This window comes from Lepidochelys kempii, chromosome 3, assembly GCF_965140265.1.
Source record: "Lepidochelys kempii isolate rLepKem1 chromosome 3, rLepKem1.hap2, whole genome shotgun sequence".
Classification (NCBI taxonomy): domain Eukaryota; kingdom Metazoa; phylum Chordata; order Testudines; family Cheloniidae; genus Lepidochelys; species Lepidochelys kempii.
The window spans coordinates 20,292,821-20,307,307 of NC_133258.1; the positions used below are offsets into that span (position 1 = coordinate 20,292,821).

Sequence of the window (14,487 nt, forward strand, 5' to 3'; positions counted from 1 at the left end):
AAAAAGTGTCCGCTACTGATTTTCACTTGAGCTACTAAACCATTGTTTGTTTGGCTGAAAGGAGCTATTAGTGAGGGAAATTACATCAAGTAAATAAGAGCAAAAATAGGAGGGAACATCCACATATTTTCTCAGAAGTGGGTCCAACCAAAACTCCTGGATCTGAACACATGAACTTTCAGGAAGTTTGGACTCAATGCAGATCTGAAGTTTATGAGTCAGATCTCTCTCTACCTTGTATGGAAATCTCTTGACTGTCTACCTACAGACACGCAGTATCTGAGCAGCTCTTGCAAAGTTGTAATGGTAACCAATCTTCCCCCTTAGTACTGGGACTAGAGGGGGACAAGGTCAATCCCTTCCAAAAATAAATAAACCCCTCTTCATTAGTAGTTTGAAACAGTTAAATCTAATATTTACTGCAATACATATTACAATTAGTCATACATACATCCCCTTCAACCCCAGTAACAGTCAGCCAATTGTCATAGTCTTTCCTGCCTGAGGCGTCTATGTAGGAGCACATGTAAAAACAGCTGTATATTTTCTTCATCCTGTATATTCAGGATATCACCATAATTATATTGGCTTGGAAATTTTCCATTCATCACTCCACTCGCTTTCTATGAATCACACTTTTCAAGACAGCATCAGAGCCCTTCATGTGGCACTTTGCTATTTTTAGGGCAAATGCTGCAAGTGTATTTAGTGTGATTACTTTCAAAATTTCACAGAGAAACCAACCCAGAACACTAAAAACCACAGGCTGATTCTCCATTCACATACCCATGTCATTCCACTGACTTCAGTGCAGTTACTTCCAGTTCACACTCCTGTAAGTGAAGAGAATCAGGCCCATTGTTAGAAGATAAAAGGAATGCTTATGTCAGAGCATAAAAATAACCCACAAGTTGAAAGGAGCACTGCTGTGAGAACAAGCCATTTTAAATTACAAATGGGTCCTGAGAGACAAAGTTCAGAAAAGGATCCTAGTTTTCTCAAGTTCCAGGGGTTTCCATTTAAGATACAGGAGATGTTCAGCCATTTGTAATGAGTTCCTGTCACTAGCTCAACTCTGCAACAAGAAAGCAACAGAAAATAAGAATCAGATCTGGTTCCAGACCTGAACTCTTCCAAAATTTGATGGGATGTGGATGCAGTTTTCAGGCTTGTATTTATACAAAAAGATGCAAGCTCATAATTCCCAATCCTGGTCCCACTGGAATCAACTGGAGTTTTGCCATTGATTTCAATGGGATCAGGATTTGGGCCTGAATTTCTTCTATTGCTTTTATAACTCGGCACATAGCTCTCTCATATTAAAGGGAACTAAGCATGCAATGTGTTGATCAAGTCTTTTAAAAATCTTTTAAAAGATCCTTATCTTAACAGCCTTGGTCTATTCTCTGCTGCATCACTAACCCACACAGTGCTTTGAATGACTGGATGATGACAATTCATTTCATGGCAACTTCCAAGGTTTTGATATTTGTTTTTGTTCCACACTGGTTTTCACAAAAATTGAATTGTGTCAATGTTCCTAACAAAAACTGCGGTTTTTGATTCAGGAAGAGGGATTGAAATGGCTAGGAAGGCTATGGGGCATGTGTATGCACTCTGGTGAGTTGGGCCTTCGGCTAGGGTGTGGGAGATCAAGGTTCACGTCTGCTCAGTTTAGAACAGAGTTTTCCATTCTAGATCATTCTGAAGGAGGTACAGCAGAGATCTGTACCTCTCTCAAGCTCGATCCAAAAGCCTTTGCAATGAAATTTTTGTCAAAACTGAAATATTTCCACAAAAAGTTTTGGTTTTGATGAAACAGCATATTTAGAATGACATTTATTATTGTTCTAAAAATTTTCTATCCAGCTCTACCCAATGTTACCTAAGTACCCATAATTAAAGGTGATTGAAAAATTTTCAGCAGAACAATATTCCATTAGAAAATGAAATTTTATCTAAATGAAAATGTTTCCAGGAAACATTTCAAAACAAAAACAATTTGTTCCCATTCAAAAGCACTTAAACATTTATGTAATATCAAGATGTTTTATTCTGATAATGGCGAAACATTTCATGTCAACTTTATTAAAATTAATATCGTAATAAATACAAGTAGAATGATATAGTATTGTATTTATACAGTTCTTAATTTCAAGACATCCTACTATGATAGTTTAATATTAAATCTATCATTATGCAATATCAAAACAAAATGGTTTTATATTATTGAAATGAAATGTTCCCAAATCAAGTTTTTCTGGTATTTCTGTTCTGCAGAACGTTTCTAAGTTTCAATTTTATTCCCCAATTCAGAATGATTTTTTTAAATAACATCAGAACTTCCTGTGGAGCAGAAATACCATTTTGTGATCAGCTTTACCGATAATAGAGACAGGGCTCAGCTGTGCATTTCACATCCTCCTCCAGATTCAAGCTTTCCCAAAGTTGCATGGGTGCCTGGATCCATCTCCTGTAAGAACAGAGATATATACAGGGTAAAATTCTATGGGGGACAAGAAAAAATGGGATATTAACTGCGGGAACTAAATGCGAGCAAATCTCAGATTAAATCCAACATTGATTAGTCTCACTGAAGAAAACAGGTGCACACGTTCTTTGGATGCCACCGCCTGATTTTCTCTCATTTCTAGAACCCTGTTGTAACATGAAGCTAAACAAATGAGACTCAAGATTGACTTATGTTTTTCTTCTATTCACTCTGCCTCTTAAATTAACCCAGGTCTTAAAATAGGATTTATCAAGGTTGACTTCTTGGGCCAAGTAATTTATTCTTTTTGGTTGCTTTAAATTCTTCCTAGCAGGGACTTTGACTCCACATTGTCAGATTAGCCTGCAGTTTAATCTGGTTCCAATTTGTAAATAGCAAGCCAGTTTAGTGCACTTTCCCCTTTAACAAGAGGGGTAAGAAGAAGAGAGGCATGAGAAGCAGTGCAAGGACAGCAGCGACTAGCATCAAACAGGATTTGAGGGGATTGTTCCAGTCACAAATATCACAATCCTACTTTGCACGTCTATAGAGTGTTTGGCCTGAGAAAATCTGTAGTGAGAACTTTGAAACAAACAAACCAACCAACCAACCAACCCACACCTGGGCTATACAACGACCACAAGGGTTCATGAAAAGGGTTTGTGAACTGAGCCCTGCAGTTTGTTTTGCAGCCACTGGAAACAAGAAACCAGCTGTAGGTTTACTTGGAGAGCAGAGTTGAAAGCTTTGGGGGTGGGGCGTCTTAGTTAACACTCCAAGGGTATGTCTACACTACGAAATTAGGTCGAATTTATAGAAGTCGGTTTTTTAGAAATCGGTTTTATATATTCGAGTGTGTGTGTCCCCACAGAAAATGCTCTAAGTGCATTAAGTGCATTAACTCGGCGGAGCGCTTCCACAGTACCGAGGCAAGCATCGACTTCCGGAGCATTGCACTGTGGGTAGCTATCCCACAGTTCCCGCAGTCTCCACTGCCCATTGGAATTCTGGGTTGAGATCCCAATGCCTGATGGGACTAAAACATTGTCGCGGGTGGTTCTGGGTACATATCGTCAGGCCCCCGTTCCCTCCCTCCCCCCGTGAAAGCAAGGGCAGACAATCATTTCGCGCCTTTTTTCCTGACAGGTTTCAGAGGAACAGCCGTGTTAGTCTGTATTCGCAAAAAGAAAAGGAGTACTTGTGGCACCTTAGAGACTAACCAATTTATTTGAGCATGAGCTTTCGTGAGCTACAGCTCACTTCATCAGATGTTTACCGTGGAAACTGCAGCAGACTTTATATACACACAGAAATCATGAAACAATACCTCCTCCCACCCCACTGCCCTGCTGGTAACAGCTTATCTAAAGTGATCAACAGGTGGGCCATTTCCAGCACAAATCCAGGTTTTCTCACCCTCCACCCCCCCACACAAATTCACTCTCCTGCTGGTGCTAGCCCATCCAAAGTGACAACTCTTTACATAATCAAGTCGGGCTATTTCCTGCATAGATCAAGGTTTTCTCACATCCCCCCCACCCCCATACACACACAAACTCACTCTCCTGCTGGTAATAGCTCATCTAAACTGACCATTCTCCAGGTTTAAATCCAAGTTAAACCAGAACATCTGGGGGGGGGGGTAGGAAAAAACAAGAGGAAACAGGCTACCTTGCATAATGACTTAGCCACTCCCAGTCTCTATTTAAGCCTAAATTAATAGTATCCAATTTGCAAATGAATTCCAATTCAGCAGTTTCTCGCTGGAGTCTGGATTTGAAGTTTTTTTGTTTTAAGATAGCGACCTTCATGTCTGTGATTGCGTGACCAGAGAGATTGAAGTGTTCTCCGACTGGTTTATGAATGTTATAATTCTTGACATCTGATTTGTGTCCATTTATTCTTTTACGTAGAGACTGTCCAGTTTGACCAATGTACATGGCAGAGGGGCATTGCTGGCACATGATGGCATAGATCACATTGGTGGATGTGCAGGTGAACGAGCCTCTGATAGTGTGGCTGATGTTATTAGGCCCTGTGATGGTGTCCCCTGAATAGATATGTGGGCACAATTGGCAACGGGCTTTGTTGCAAGGATAAGTTCCTGGGTTAGTGGTTCTGTTGTGTGGTATGTGGTTGTTGGTGAGTATTTGCTTCAGGTTGCGGGGCTGTCTGTAGGCAAGGACTGGCCTGTCTCCCAAGACTTGTGAGAGTGTTGGGTCATCCTTTAGGATAGGTTGTAGATCCTTAATAATGCGTTGGAGGGGTTTTAGTTGGGGGCTGAAGGTGACGGCTAGTGGCGTTCTGTTATTTTCTTTGTTAGGCCTGTCCTGTCCTCTACAGCAAACAGGGAAAGATTAAGAATGAGCTCTCAAAAATGGATACTCTCATAAAGAACCAACCTTCCACACAAACTTCCTCGTGGCTGGATTTTACTAAAACTAGACAAGCCATTTACAACGCACACTTTGCTTCTCTACAAAAGAAAAAAGACACTAAACTTTCTAAACTACTACATGCTACAAGGGGCCACAGCAATGGTTCCCTCACCCCACCTAGCAATATTGTTAACCTATCCAACTATACTCTCAGCCCAGCAGAAGCAGCTGTTCTATCTCGGGGCCTCTCCTTCTGCCCCTCCAACCCCACGAACATGATACAGTTCTGTGGTGACCTAGAATCCTATTTTCGACGTCTCCGTCTCAAGGAATATTTCCAAAATACCTCTGAACAACATACTAATCCACAGAGGTCTCCCTGCCAACACTACAGAAAGAGGGATTCTAGATGGACTCCTCCTGAAGGTCGAAACAGCAGACTGGACTTCTACATAGAGTGCTTCCGCCGACGTGCACGGGCTGAAATTGTGGAAAAGCAGCATCACTTGCCCCATAACCTCAGCCATGCGGAACGCAATGCCATCCACAGCCTCAGAAACAACTCTGACATCATAATCAAAAAGGCTGACAAAGGAGGTGCTGTTGTCATCATGAATAGGTCGGAATATGAACAAGAGGCTGCTCGGCAGCTCTCCAACACGAGTTTCTACAAGCCATTACCCTATGATCCCACTGAGAGTTACCAAAAGCAACTACAGCATTTGCTCAAGAAACTTCCTGAAAAAGCACAAGATCAAATCCGCACAGACACACCCCTGGAACCCCGACCTGGGATATTCTATCTACTACCCAAGATCCATAAACCTGGAAATCCTGGGCGCCCCATCATCTCAGGCATTGGCACCCTGACAGCAGGATTGTCTGGCTATGTAGACTCCCTCCTCAGGCCCTACGCTACCAGCACTCCCAGCTACCTTCGAGACACCACTGACTTCCTGAGGAAACTTCAATCCATCGGTGATCTTCCTGATAACACCATCCTGGCTACTATGGATGTAGAAGCCCTCTACACCAACATTCCACACAAAGATGGACTACAAGCCGTCAAGAACACTATCCCCGATAATGTCACGGCTAACCTGGTGGCTGAACTTTGTGACTTTGTCCTTACCCATAACTATTTCACATTTGGGGACAATGTATACCTTCAGATCAGCGGCACTGCTATGGGTACCCGCATGGCCCCACAGTATGCCAACATTTTTATGGCTGATTTAGAACAACGCTTCCTCAGCTCTCGTCCCCTAAAGCCCCTACTCTACTTGCGCTATATTGATGACACCTTCATCATCTGGACCCATGGAAAAGAAGCCCTTGAGGAATTCCACCATGATTTCAACAATTTCCATCCCACCACCAACCTCAGCCTGGTCCAGTCCACACAAGAGATCCACTTCCTGGACACTACAGTGCTAATAAACAATGGCCACATAAACACCACCCTATACCGTAAACCTACTGACCGCTATTCCTACCTGCATGCCTCCAGCTTTCACCCTGACCACACCACACGATCCATCGTCTACAGCCAAGCTCTGCGATAAAACCGCATTTGCTCCAACCCCTCAGACAGAGACAAACACCTACAAGATCTCTGTCAAGCTTTCTTACAACTACAATACCCACCTGCAGAAGTAAAGAAACAGATTGATAGAGCCAGAAGAGTTCCCAGAAGTTACCTACTACAGGACAGGCCTAACAAAGAAAATAACAGAACGCCACTAGCCGTCACCTTCAGCCCCCAACTAAAACCCCTCCAATGCATTATTAAGGATCTACAACCTATCCTAAAGGATGACCCAACACTCTCACAAGTCTTGGGAGACAGGCCAGTCCTTGCCTACAGACAGCCCCGCAACCTGAAGCAAATACTCACCAACAACCACATACCACACAACAGAACCACTAACCCAGGAACTTATCCTTGCAACAAAGCCCGTTGCCAATTGTGCCCACATATCTATTCAGGGGACACCATCACAGGGCCTAATAACATCAGCCACACTATCAGAGGCTCGTTCACCTGCACATCCACCAATGTGATCTATGCCATCATGTGCCAGCAATGCCCCTCTGCCATGTACATTGGTCAAACTGGACAGTCTCTACGTAAAAGAATAAATGGACACAAATCAGATGTCAAGAATTATAACATTCATAAACCAGTCGGAGAACACTTCAATCTCTCTGGTCACGCAATCACAGACATGAAGGTCGCTATCTTAAAACAAAAAAACTTCAAATCCAGACTCCAGCGAGAAACTGCTGAATTGGAATTCATTTGCAAATTGGATACTATTAATTTAGGCTTAAATAGAGACTGGGAGTGGCTAAGTCATTATGCAAGGTAGCCTGTTTCCTCTTGTTTTTTCCTACCCCCCCCCCCCCAGATGTTCTGGTTTAACTTGGATTTAAACCTGGAGAATGGTCAGTTTAGATGAGCTATTACCAGCAGGAGAGTGAGTTTGTGTGTGTATGGGGGTGGGGGGGATGTGAGAAAACCTTGATCTATGCAGGAAATAGCCCGACTTGATTATGTAAAGAGTTGTCACTTTGGATGGGCTAGCACCAGCAGGAGAGTGAATTTGTGTGGGGGGGTGGAGGGTGAGAAAACCTGGATTTGTGCTGGAAATGGCCCACCTGTTGATCACTTTAGATAAGCTATTACCAGCAGGGCAGTGGGGTGGGAGGAGGTATTGTTTCATGATTTCTGTGTGTATATAAAGTCTGCTGCAGTTTCCACGGTAAACATCTGATGAAGTGAGCTGTAGCTCACGAAAGCTCATGCTCAAATAAATTGGTTAGTCTCTAAGGTGCCACAAGTACTCCTTTGCTTTTTTCCTGAGTTACCTGTGCAGACGCCATACCACGGCAAGCATGGAGCCCGCTCAGGTAACCGTCACCCTATGTCTCCTGGGTGCTGGCAGATGCGGTACGGCATTGCTACACAGTAGCAGCAACCCCTTGCCTTGTGGCAGCAGACGGTACAGTACTACTGGTAGCCGTCATCGTCATGTCTGAGGTGCTCCTGGTCGCCTCTGTGAGGTCGATCAGGAGCGCCTGGGCAGACATGGGCACAGGGACTAAATTTGGAGTGACTTGAGCAGGTCATTCTCTTTAGTCCTGCAGTCAGTCCTATTGAACCGTCTTATGGTGAGCGGGCAGGCGATACGGACTGCTAGCAGTCATACTGTACCATCTTCTGCCGAGCAGCCATGAGATGTGGATGGCATGCAGTCCTTCTGCACCGTCTGCTGCCAGCCAAAGATGTAAAAGATAGATGGAGTGGATCAAAACAAGAAATAGACCAGATTTGTTTTGTACTCATTTGCTTCCCCGCTCCCCTGTCTAGGGGACTCATTCTTCTAGATCACACTGCAGTCACTTACAGAGAAGGTGCAGCGAGGTAAATCTAACCATGTATCAATCAGAGGCCAGACTAACCTTCTTATTCCAATAAGGACAATAACTTAGGTGCACCATTTCTTATTGGAACCCTCCGTGAAGTCCTGCCTGAAATACTCCTTGATGTAAAGCCACCCCCTTTGTTGATTTTAGCTCCCTGAAGCCAACCCTGTAAGCGCCCCTCCCAGCGTCAGAGCAATGGCAAACAATCGGGCATCTGAGAGTGCTGTCCAGAGCACTCACAATGGAGTACTCTGATGGGGCTAAAACATTGTCGCGGGTGGTTCTGGGTACGTGTCGTCAGGCCCCCGTTCCCTCCCTCCCTCCGTGAAAGCAAGGGCAGACAATCGTTTCGCGCCTTTTTTCATGAGTTACCTGTGCAGACGCCATACCACGGCAAGCATGGAGCCAGCTCAGGTAACCGTCACCCTATGTCTCCTGGGTGCTGGCAGACGCGGTACGGCTTTGCTGCACAGTAGCAGCAACCCATTGCCTTCTGGCAGCAGACGGTGCAATACGATTGGTAGTCGTCCTCGTCGTTTCCGAGGTGCTCCTGGCCACGTCGGCTGGGAGCGCCTGGGCAGACATGGGCGCAGGGACTAAATTTGGAGTGACTTGACCAGGTCATTCTCTTTAGTCCTGCAGTCCTATTGAACCGTCTTATGGTGAGCGGGCAGGCGATATGGACTGCTAGCAGTCGTACTGTACCATCTTCTGCCAGGCAGGCAAGAGATGAGGATTGCTAGCAGTCATATTGTACCATCTTATGCCAGACAGGCAAGAGATGAAGATGGCTAGCAGTCGTACTGTACCATCTTCTGCCAAGCAGCCATGAGATGTGGATGGCATGCAGTCCTTCTGCACCGTCTGCTGCCAGCCAAAGATGTAAAAGATAGATGGAGTGGGTCAGAACAAGAAATAGACCAGATTTGTTTTGTACTCATTTGCCTCCTCCCCTGTCTAGATCACACTGCAGTCACTCACAGAGAAGGTGCAGCGAGGTAAATCTAGCCATGTCTCAATCAGAGGCCAGGCTAACCTCCTTGTTCCAATAACAACGATAACTTAGGTGCACCATTTCTTATTGGAAACATCCGTGCAGTCCTGCCTGAAATACTCCTTGATGTACAGGCACACCCTTTGTTGATTTTAGCTCCCTGAAGCCAACCCTGTAAGCCGTGTCGTCAGTCGCCCCTCCCTCCGTCAGAGCAACGGCAGACAATCGTTCCGCGCCTTTTTTCTGTGCGGACGCCATACCAAGGCAAGCATGGAGGCCGCTGAGCTCATTTTGGCAATTAGGAGCACATTAACCACCACACGCATTATCCAGCAGTATATGCAGCACCAGAACATGGCAACGCGATACCGGGCGAGGAGGCGACGTCAGCGCGGTCCCGTGAGTGATCAGGACATGGACACAGATTTCTCTGAAAGCATGGGCCCTGACAATGCATGCATCATGGTGCTAATGGGGCAGGTTCATGCTGTGGAACGCCGATTCTGGGCTCGGGAAACAAGCACAGACTGGTGGGACCGCATAGTGTTGCAGGTCTGGGACGATTCCCAGTGGCTGCGAAACTTTCGCATGCGTAAGGGCACTTTCATGGAACTTTGTGACTTGCTTTCCCCTGCCCTGAGGTGCATGAATACCAAGATGAGAGCAGCCCTCACAGTTGAGAAGCGAGTGGCGATAGCCCTGTGGAAGCTTGCAACGCCAGACAGCTACCGGTCAGTTGGGAATCAATTTGGAGTGGGCAAATCTACTGTGGGGGCTGCTGTGATGCAAGTAGCTCACGCAATCAAAGATCTGCTGATATCAAGGGTAGTGACCCTGGGAAATGTGCAGGTCATAGTGGATGGCTTTGCTGCAATGGGATTCCCTAACTGTGGTGGGGCTATAGACGGAACCCATATCCCTATCTTGGCACCGGAGCACCAAGCCGCCGAGTACATAAACGCAAGGGGTACTTTTCGATAGTGCTGCAAGCTCTGGTGGATCACAAGGGACATTTCACCAACATCAACGTGGGATGGCCGGGAAAGGTGCATGATGCTCGCATCTTCAGGAACTCTGGTCTGTTTCAAAAGCTGTAGGAAGGGACTTTATTCCCAGACCAGAAAATAACTGTTGGGGATGTTGAAATGCCTATATGTATCCTTGGGGACCCAGCCTACCCCTTAATGCCATGGCTCATGAAGCCGTACACAGGCAGCCTGGACAGTAGTCAGGAGCTGTTCAACTACAGGCTGAGCAAGTGCAGAATGGTGGTAGAATGTGCATTTGGACGTTTAAAGGCGCGCTGGCGCAGTTTACTGACTCGCTTAGACCTCAGCGAAACCAATATTCCCACTGTTATTACTGCTTGCTGTGTGCTCCACAATATCTGTGAGAGTGAGACGTTTATGGCGGGGTGGGAGGCTGAGGCAAATCACCTAGCTGCTGGTTACGCGCAGCCAGACACCAGGGCGGTTAGAAGAGCACAGGAGGGCGCGGTACGCATCAGAGAAGCTTTGAAAACCAGTTTCATGACTGGCCAGGCTACGGTGTGAACGTTCTGTTTGTTTCTCCTTGATGAAACCCCCCGCCCCTTGATTCACTCTACTTCCCTGTAAGCTAACCACCCTCCCCTCCTCCCTTTAATCATTGCTTGCAGAGGCAATAAAGTCATTGCTGCTTCACAGTCATGCATTCATTATTCATTCATCACACAAATAGGGAGATGACTACCAAGGTATCCCAGGAGGGGTGGTGGAGGAGGGAAGGAAAATGCCACACAGCACTTTAAGCACAGCACTTTAAAAGTTTACAACTTTAAAATTTATTGAATGACAGCCTTCTTTTTTTTGGGCAATCCTCTGTGGTGGAGTGGCTGGTTGGCCGGAGGCCCCCCCACCGCGTTCTTGGGCGTCTGGGTGTGGAGGCTATGGAACTTGGGGAGGAGGGCGGTTGGTTACAGAGGGGCAGCAGTGGCAGTCTGTGCTCCAGCTGCCTTTGCTGCAGCTCAACCATACACTGGAGCATACTGGTTTGGTCCTGCAGCAGCCTCAGCATTGAATCCTGCCTCCTCTCATCATGCTGCCGCCACATTTGAGCTTCAGCCCTGTCTTCAGCCCGCCACTTACTCTCTTCAGCCCGCCACTTACTCTCTTCAGCCCTCCACCTCTCCTCCCAGTCATTTTGTGCTTTCCTGCACTCTGACATTATTTGCCTCCATGCATTCGTCTGTGCTCTGTCAGTGTGGGAGGACAGCATGAGCTCGGAGAACATTTCATCGCGAGTGCGTTTTTTTTCTTTCTGAGCTTCACTAGCCTCTGGGAAGGAGAAGATCCTGTGATCATTGAAACACATGCAGCTGGTGGAGAAAAAAAAAGGGACAGCGGTATTTAAAAAGACACATTTTATAAAATAGTCGCTACACTCTTTCAGGGTAAACCTTGCTGTTAACATTACATACATAGCACATGTGCTTTCGTTACAAGGTCGCATTTTGCCTCCTCCCACCGCGTGACTACCCCCTCAACCTTCCCCCCTCCCTGTGGCTAACAGCGGGGAACATTTCTGTTTAGCCACAGGCAAACAGCCCAGCAGGAATGGGCTCCTCTGAGTGTCCCCTGAAGAAAAGCACTCTATTTCAACCAGGTGACCATGAATTATATCTCACTCTCCTGAGGATAACACAGAGAGATAAAGAACGGATTTTGGTTGAATGCCAGCAAACATACACTGCAATGCTTTGTTCTACAGTGATTCCCGAGTACGTGTTACTGGCCTGGAGTGGTAAAGTGTCCTACCATGAAGGACGAAATAAGGCTGCCCTCCCCAGAAACCTTTTGCAAAGGCTTTAGGACTACATCTAGGAGAACCGCAAATGCCAGGGCAAAGTAATCCTTTCACATGCTTGCTTTTAAACCATGTATAGCATTTTAAAAGGTACACTCACCAGAGGTCCCTTCTCCGCCTGCTGGGTCCAGGAGGCAGCCTTGGGTGGGTTCGGGGGGTACTGGCTCCAGGTCTAGGGTGAGAAACAGTTCCTGGCTGTCGGGAAAACCGGTTTCTCCGCTTGCTTGCTGTGAGCTATCTACAACCTCCTCCTCCTCATCATCTTCTTCGTCCCCAAAACCTACTTCCGTATTGCCTCCATCTCCATTGAAGGAGTCAAACAACACAGCTGGGGTAGTGGTGGCTGAACCCCCTAAAATGGCATGCAGCTCATCATAGAAGCGGCATGTTTGGGGCTCTGACCCAGAGCGGCTGTTCGCCTCTCTGGTTTTCTGGTAGGCTTGCCTCAGCTCCTTCAGTTTCACGCGGCACTGCTTCGGGTCCCTGTTATGGCCTCTGTCCTTCATGCCCTGGGAGATTTTGACAAAGGTTTTGGCATTTCGAAAACTGGAACGGAGTTCTGATAGCACGGATTCCTCTCCCCAAACAGCGATCAGATCCCGTACCTCCCGTTCGGTCCATGCTGGAGCTCTTTTGCGATTCTGGGACTCCATCATGGTCACCTGTGCTGATGAGCTCTGCATGGTCACCTGCAGCTTGCCACGCTGGCCAAACAGGAAATGAGATTCAACAGTTCGCGGTTCTTTTCCTGTCTACCTGGCCAGTGCATCTGAGTTGAGAGTGCTGTCCAGAGCGGTCAGAATGGAGCACTCTGGGATAGCTCCCGGAGGCCAATACCATCGAATTGTGTCCACAGTACCCCAAATTCGAGCCGGCAACGTCGATTTAAGCGCTAATCCACTTGTCAGGGGTGGAGTAAGGAAATCGATTTTAAGAGCCCTTTAAATCGAAATAAAGGGCTTCATTGTGTGGACGGGTGCAGGTTTAAATCGATTTAACGCTGCTAAATTCGACCTAAAGTCCTAGTGTAGACCAGGGCCAAGACCAGTCCTCCACAGCCTCTTAACCATCCCTTAATCTGACAAGCCTCAGGGTCTTCACCTCCTCTCAGTTATCTTGTAATCAGTTTATCATTAACAAAATAACTTAACTGGCCCAACATGTTCACATGGACGCAGCAGAGAAAAGTAGGCCAAAGTGGAAGAGGCTCTTGACAGCCCTCTCCAGATATAAGGACACTTGAACAATGGAACAATTGCCATTGCCACCAACAGCATTCCTGTAAATAGCGACTAGTGTATTGATTTCTCTCAGAGGAATATACCGCCAGCTGGTGAACAAAGCAGAGGGGATTGTTACTTGAAATATGATGGATTGAACAATAATAACTTGTTCTGTTTCTAGAGCCAGCAGAGAAGGGGTTCGCAGACAGAGGGAGCTGATGGACACATAACTGTCTGCTGCAGCTTTCTTTATTGTTCTGCCGGCAAAACTGAAATGAACACCAAAGTGAGGCTTCACACTGGGGAGAGGAGAGAGTCCTCAAAAATGTATAGGGATGGGACATCACAAGTCTCATCATTTATAAAATAGTTATAGATGTTTGCTCTTGATAATAGGTTGAGTTTGTGACATGTTAATGAAATTGCTGCAATAAATGAGGAGGAAGAAGGAAAAATAATGGTGACAGAAACGTGAGTTAATGAGGATTTTCTCATCATTTGAGAGGGAAGAAAGAGACTCCATCTTCTCCTAAAACTAAACAGTGTTGATGTCTACCTTGGGAAGAAGAACCCACAAGAGAGCAAATACCCAACAGTAAGCTTCACTGAGGAGGTATATCTAGTGATTAGAGCAGGGTTCTACATGTCAAGACTCCTGAAATATTTTTCCTAGCACTACCACTGATTTGCTATGTGATCCTGGGGAAGTCATTTTTCAAGATGAAGAGATCTTTAGGGCATACTTTGCCATTTTATTTGTCCATAAGGCATCTAGTAAAGGTTGATGCTATGTAAATAATTTGTTTAAGCATAGCCTCTTGTGCCTCATTTTAATTTTCTGTTAAATGGGTGTAGCAAACCTCACAGAGCTTCTGAGAGACTTAATCGCTGTAAAGTTTTTGAGATCCTCAGAGAACAGTACTGTAGAAGAGCAAAGAAATCTTCAGTGTCTTTCAATAAAGAAAGAAGGAGTAACACTACAGACTGTGTAGGAAACATAGGAAGTATGAATCATAGAATATCACGGTTGGAAGGGACCTCAGAGGGTCATCTAGTCCAACCCCCTGCTCAAGGTAGGACCGATTCTCAAACTAAATCATCCCAACCAGGACTTTGTCATGCTTGACC

At 45.9% G+C, this 14,487-nt stretch overlaps 1 protein-coding gene across 1 annotated transcript; it reads right to left on the minus strand.

Annotated features, from left to right (window-relative positions):
• Window positions 1-11,430: 11,430 nt before the first annotated feature.
• Window positions 11,431-12,985, minus strand: LOC140908127 (uncharacterized). Its single transcript, XM_073335096.1, has 2 exons — window positions 12,237-12,985; window positions 11,431-11,648 (listed from the first exon to the last, which is right to left on the minus strand). The coding sequence occupies exons 1-2, from the start codon at window positions 12,817-12,819 to the stop codon at window positions 11,497-11,499; spliced, it is 735 nt and encodes a 244-aa protein (XP_073191197.1). The 5' UTR covers window positions 12,820-12,985; the 3' UTR covers window positions 11,431-11,496.
• Between the last annotated feature and the right edge of the window lie 1,502 nt (window positions 12,986-14,487).

Excerpts from the sequence above, each read along its gene's own strand:
- LOC140908127 (XM_073335096.1), bottom strand. The coding sequence starts at position 12,819 with ATGCAGAGCTCATCAGCACAGGTGACCATGATGGAGTCCCAGAATCGC. Across the intron at positions 11,649-12,236 it reads AGGCGGAGAAGGGACCTCTG|CTGCATGTGTTTCAATGATC; the intron begins GTGAGTGTACCT and ends TTTCTCCACCAG.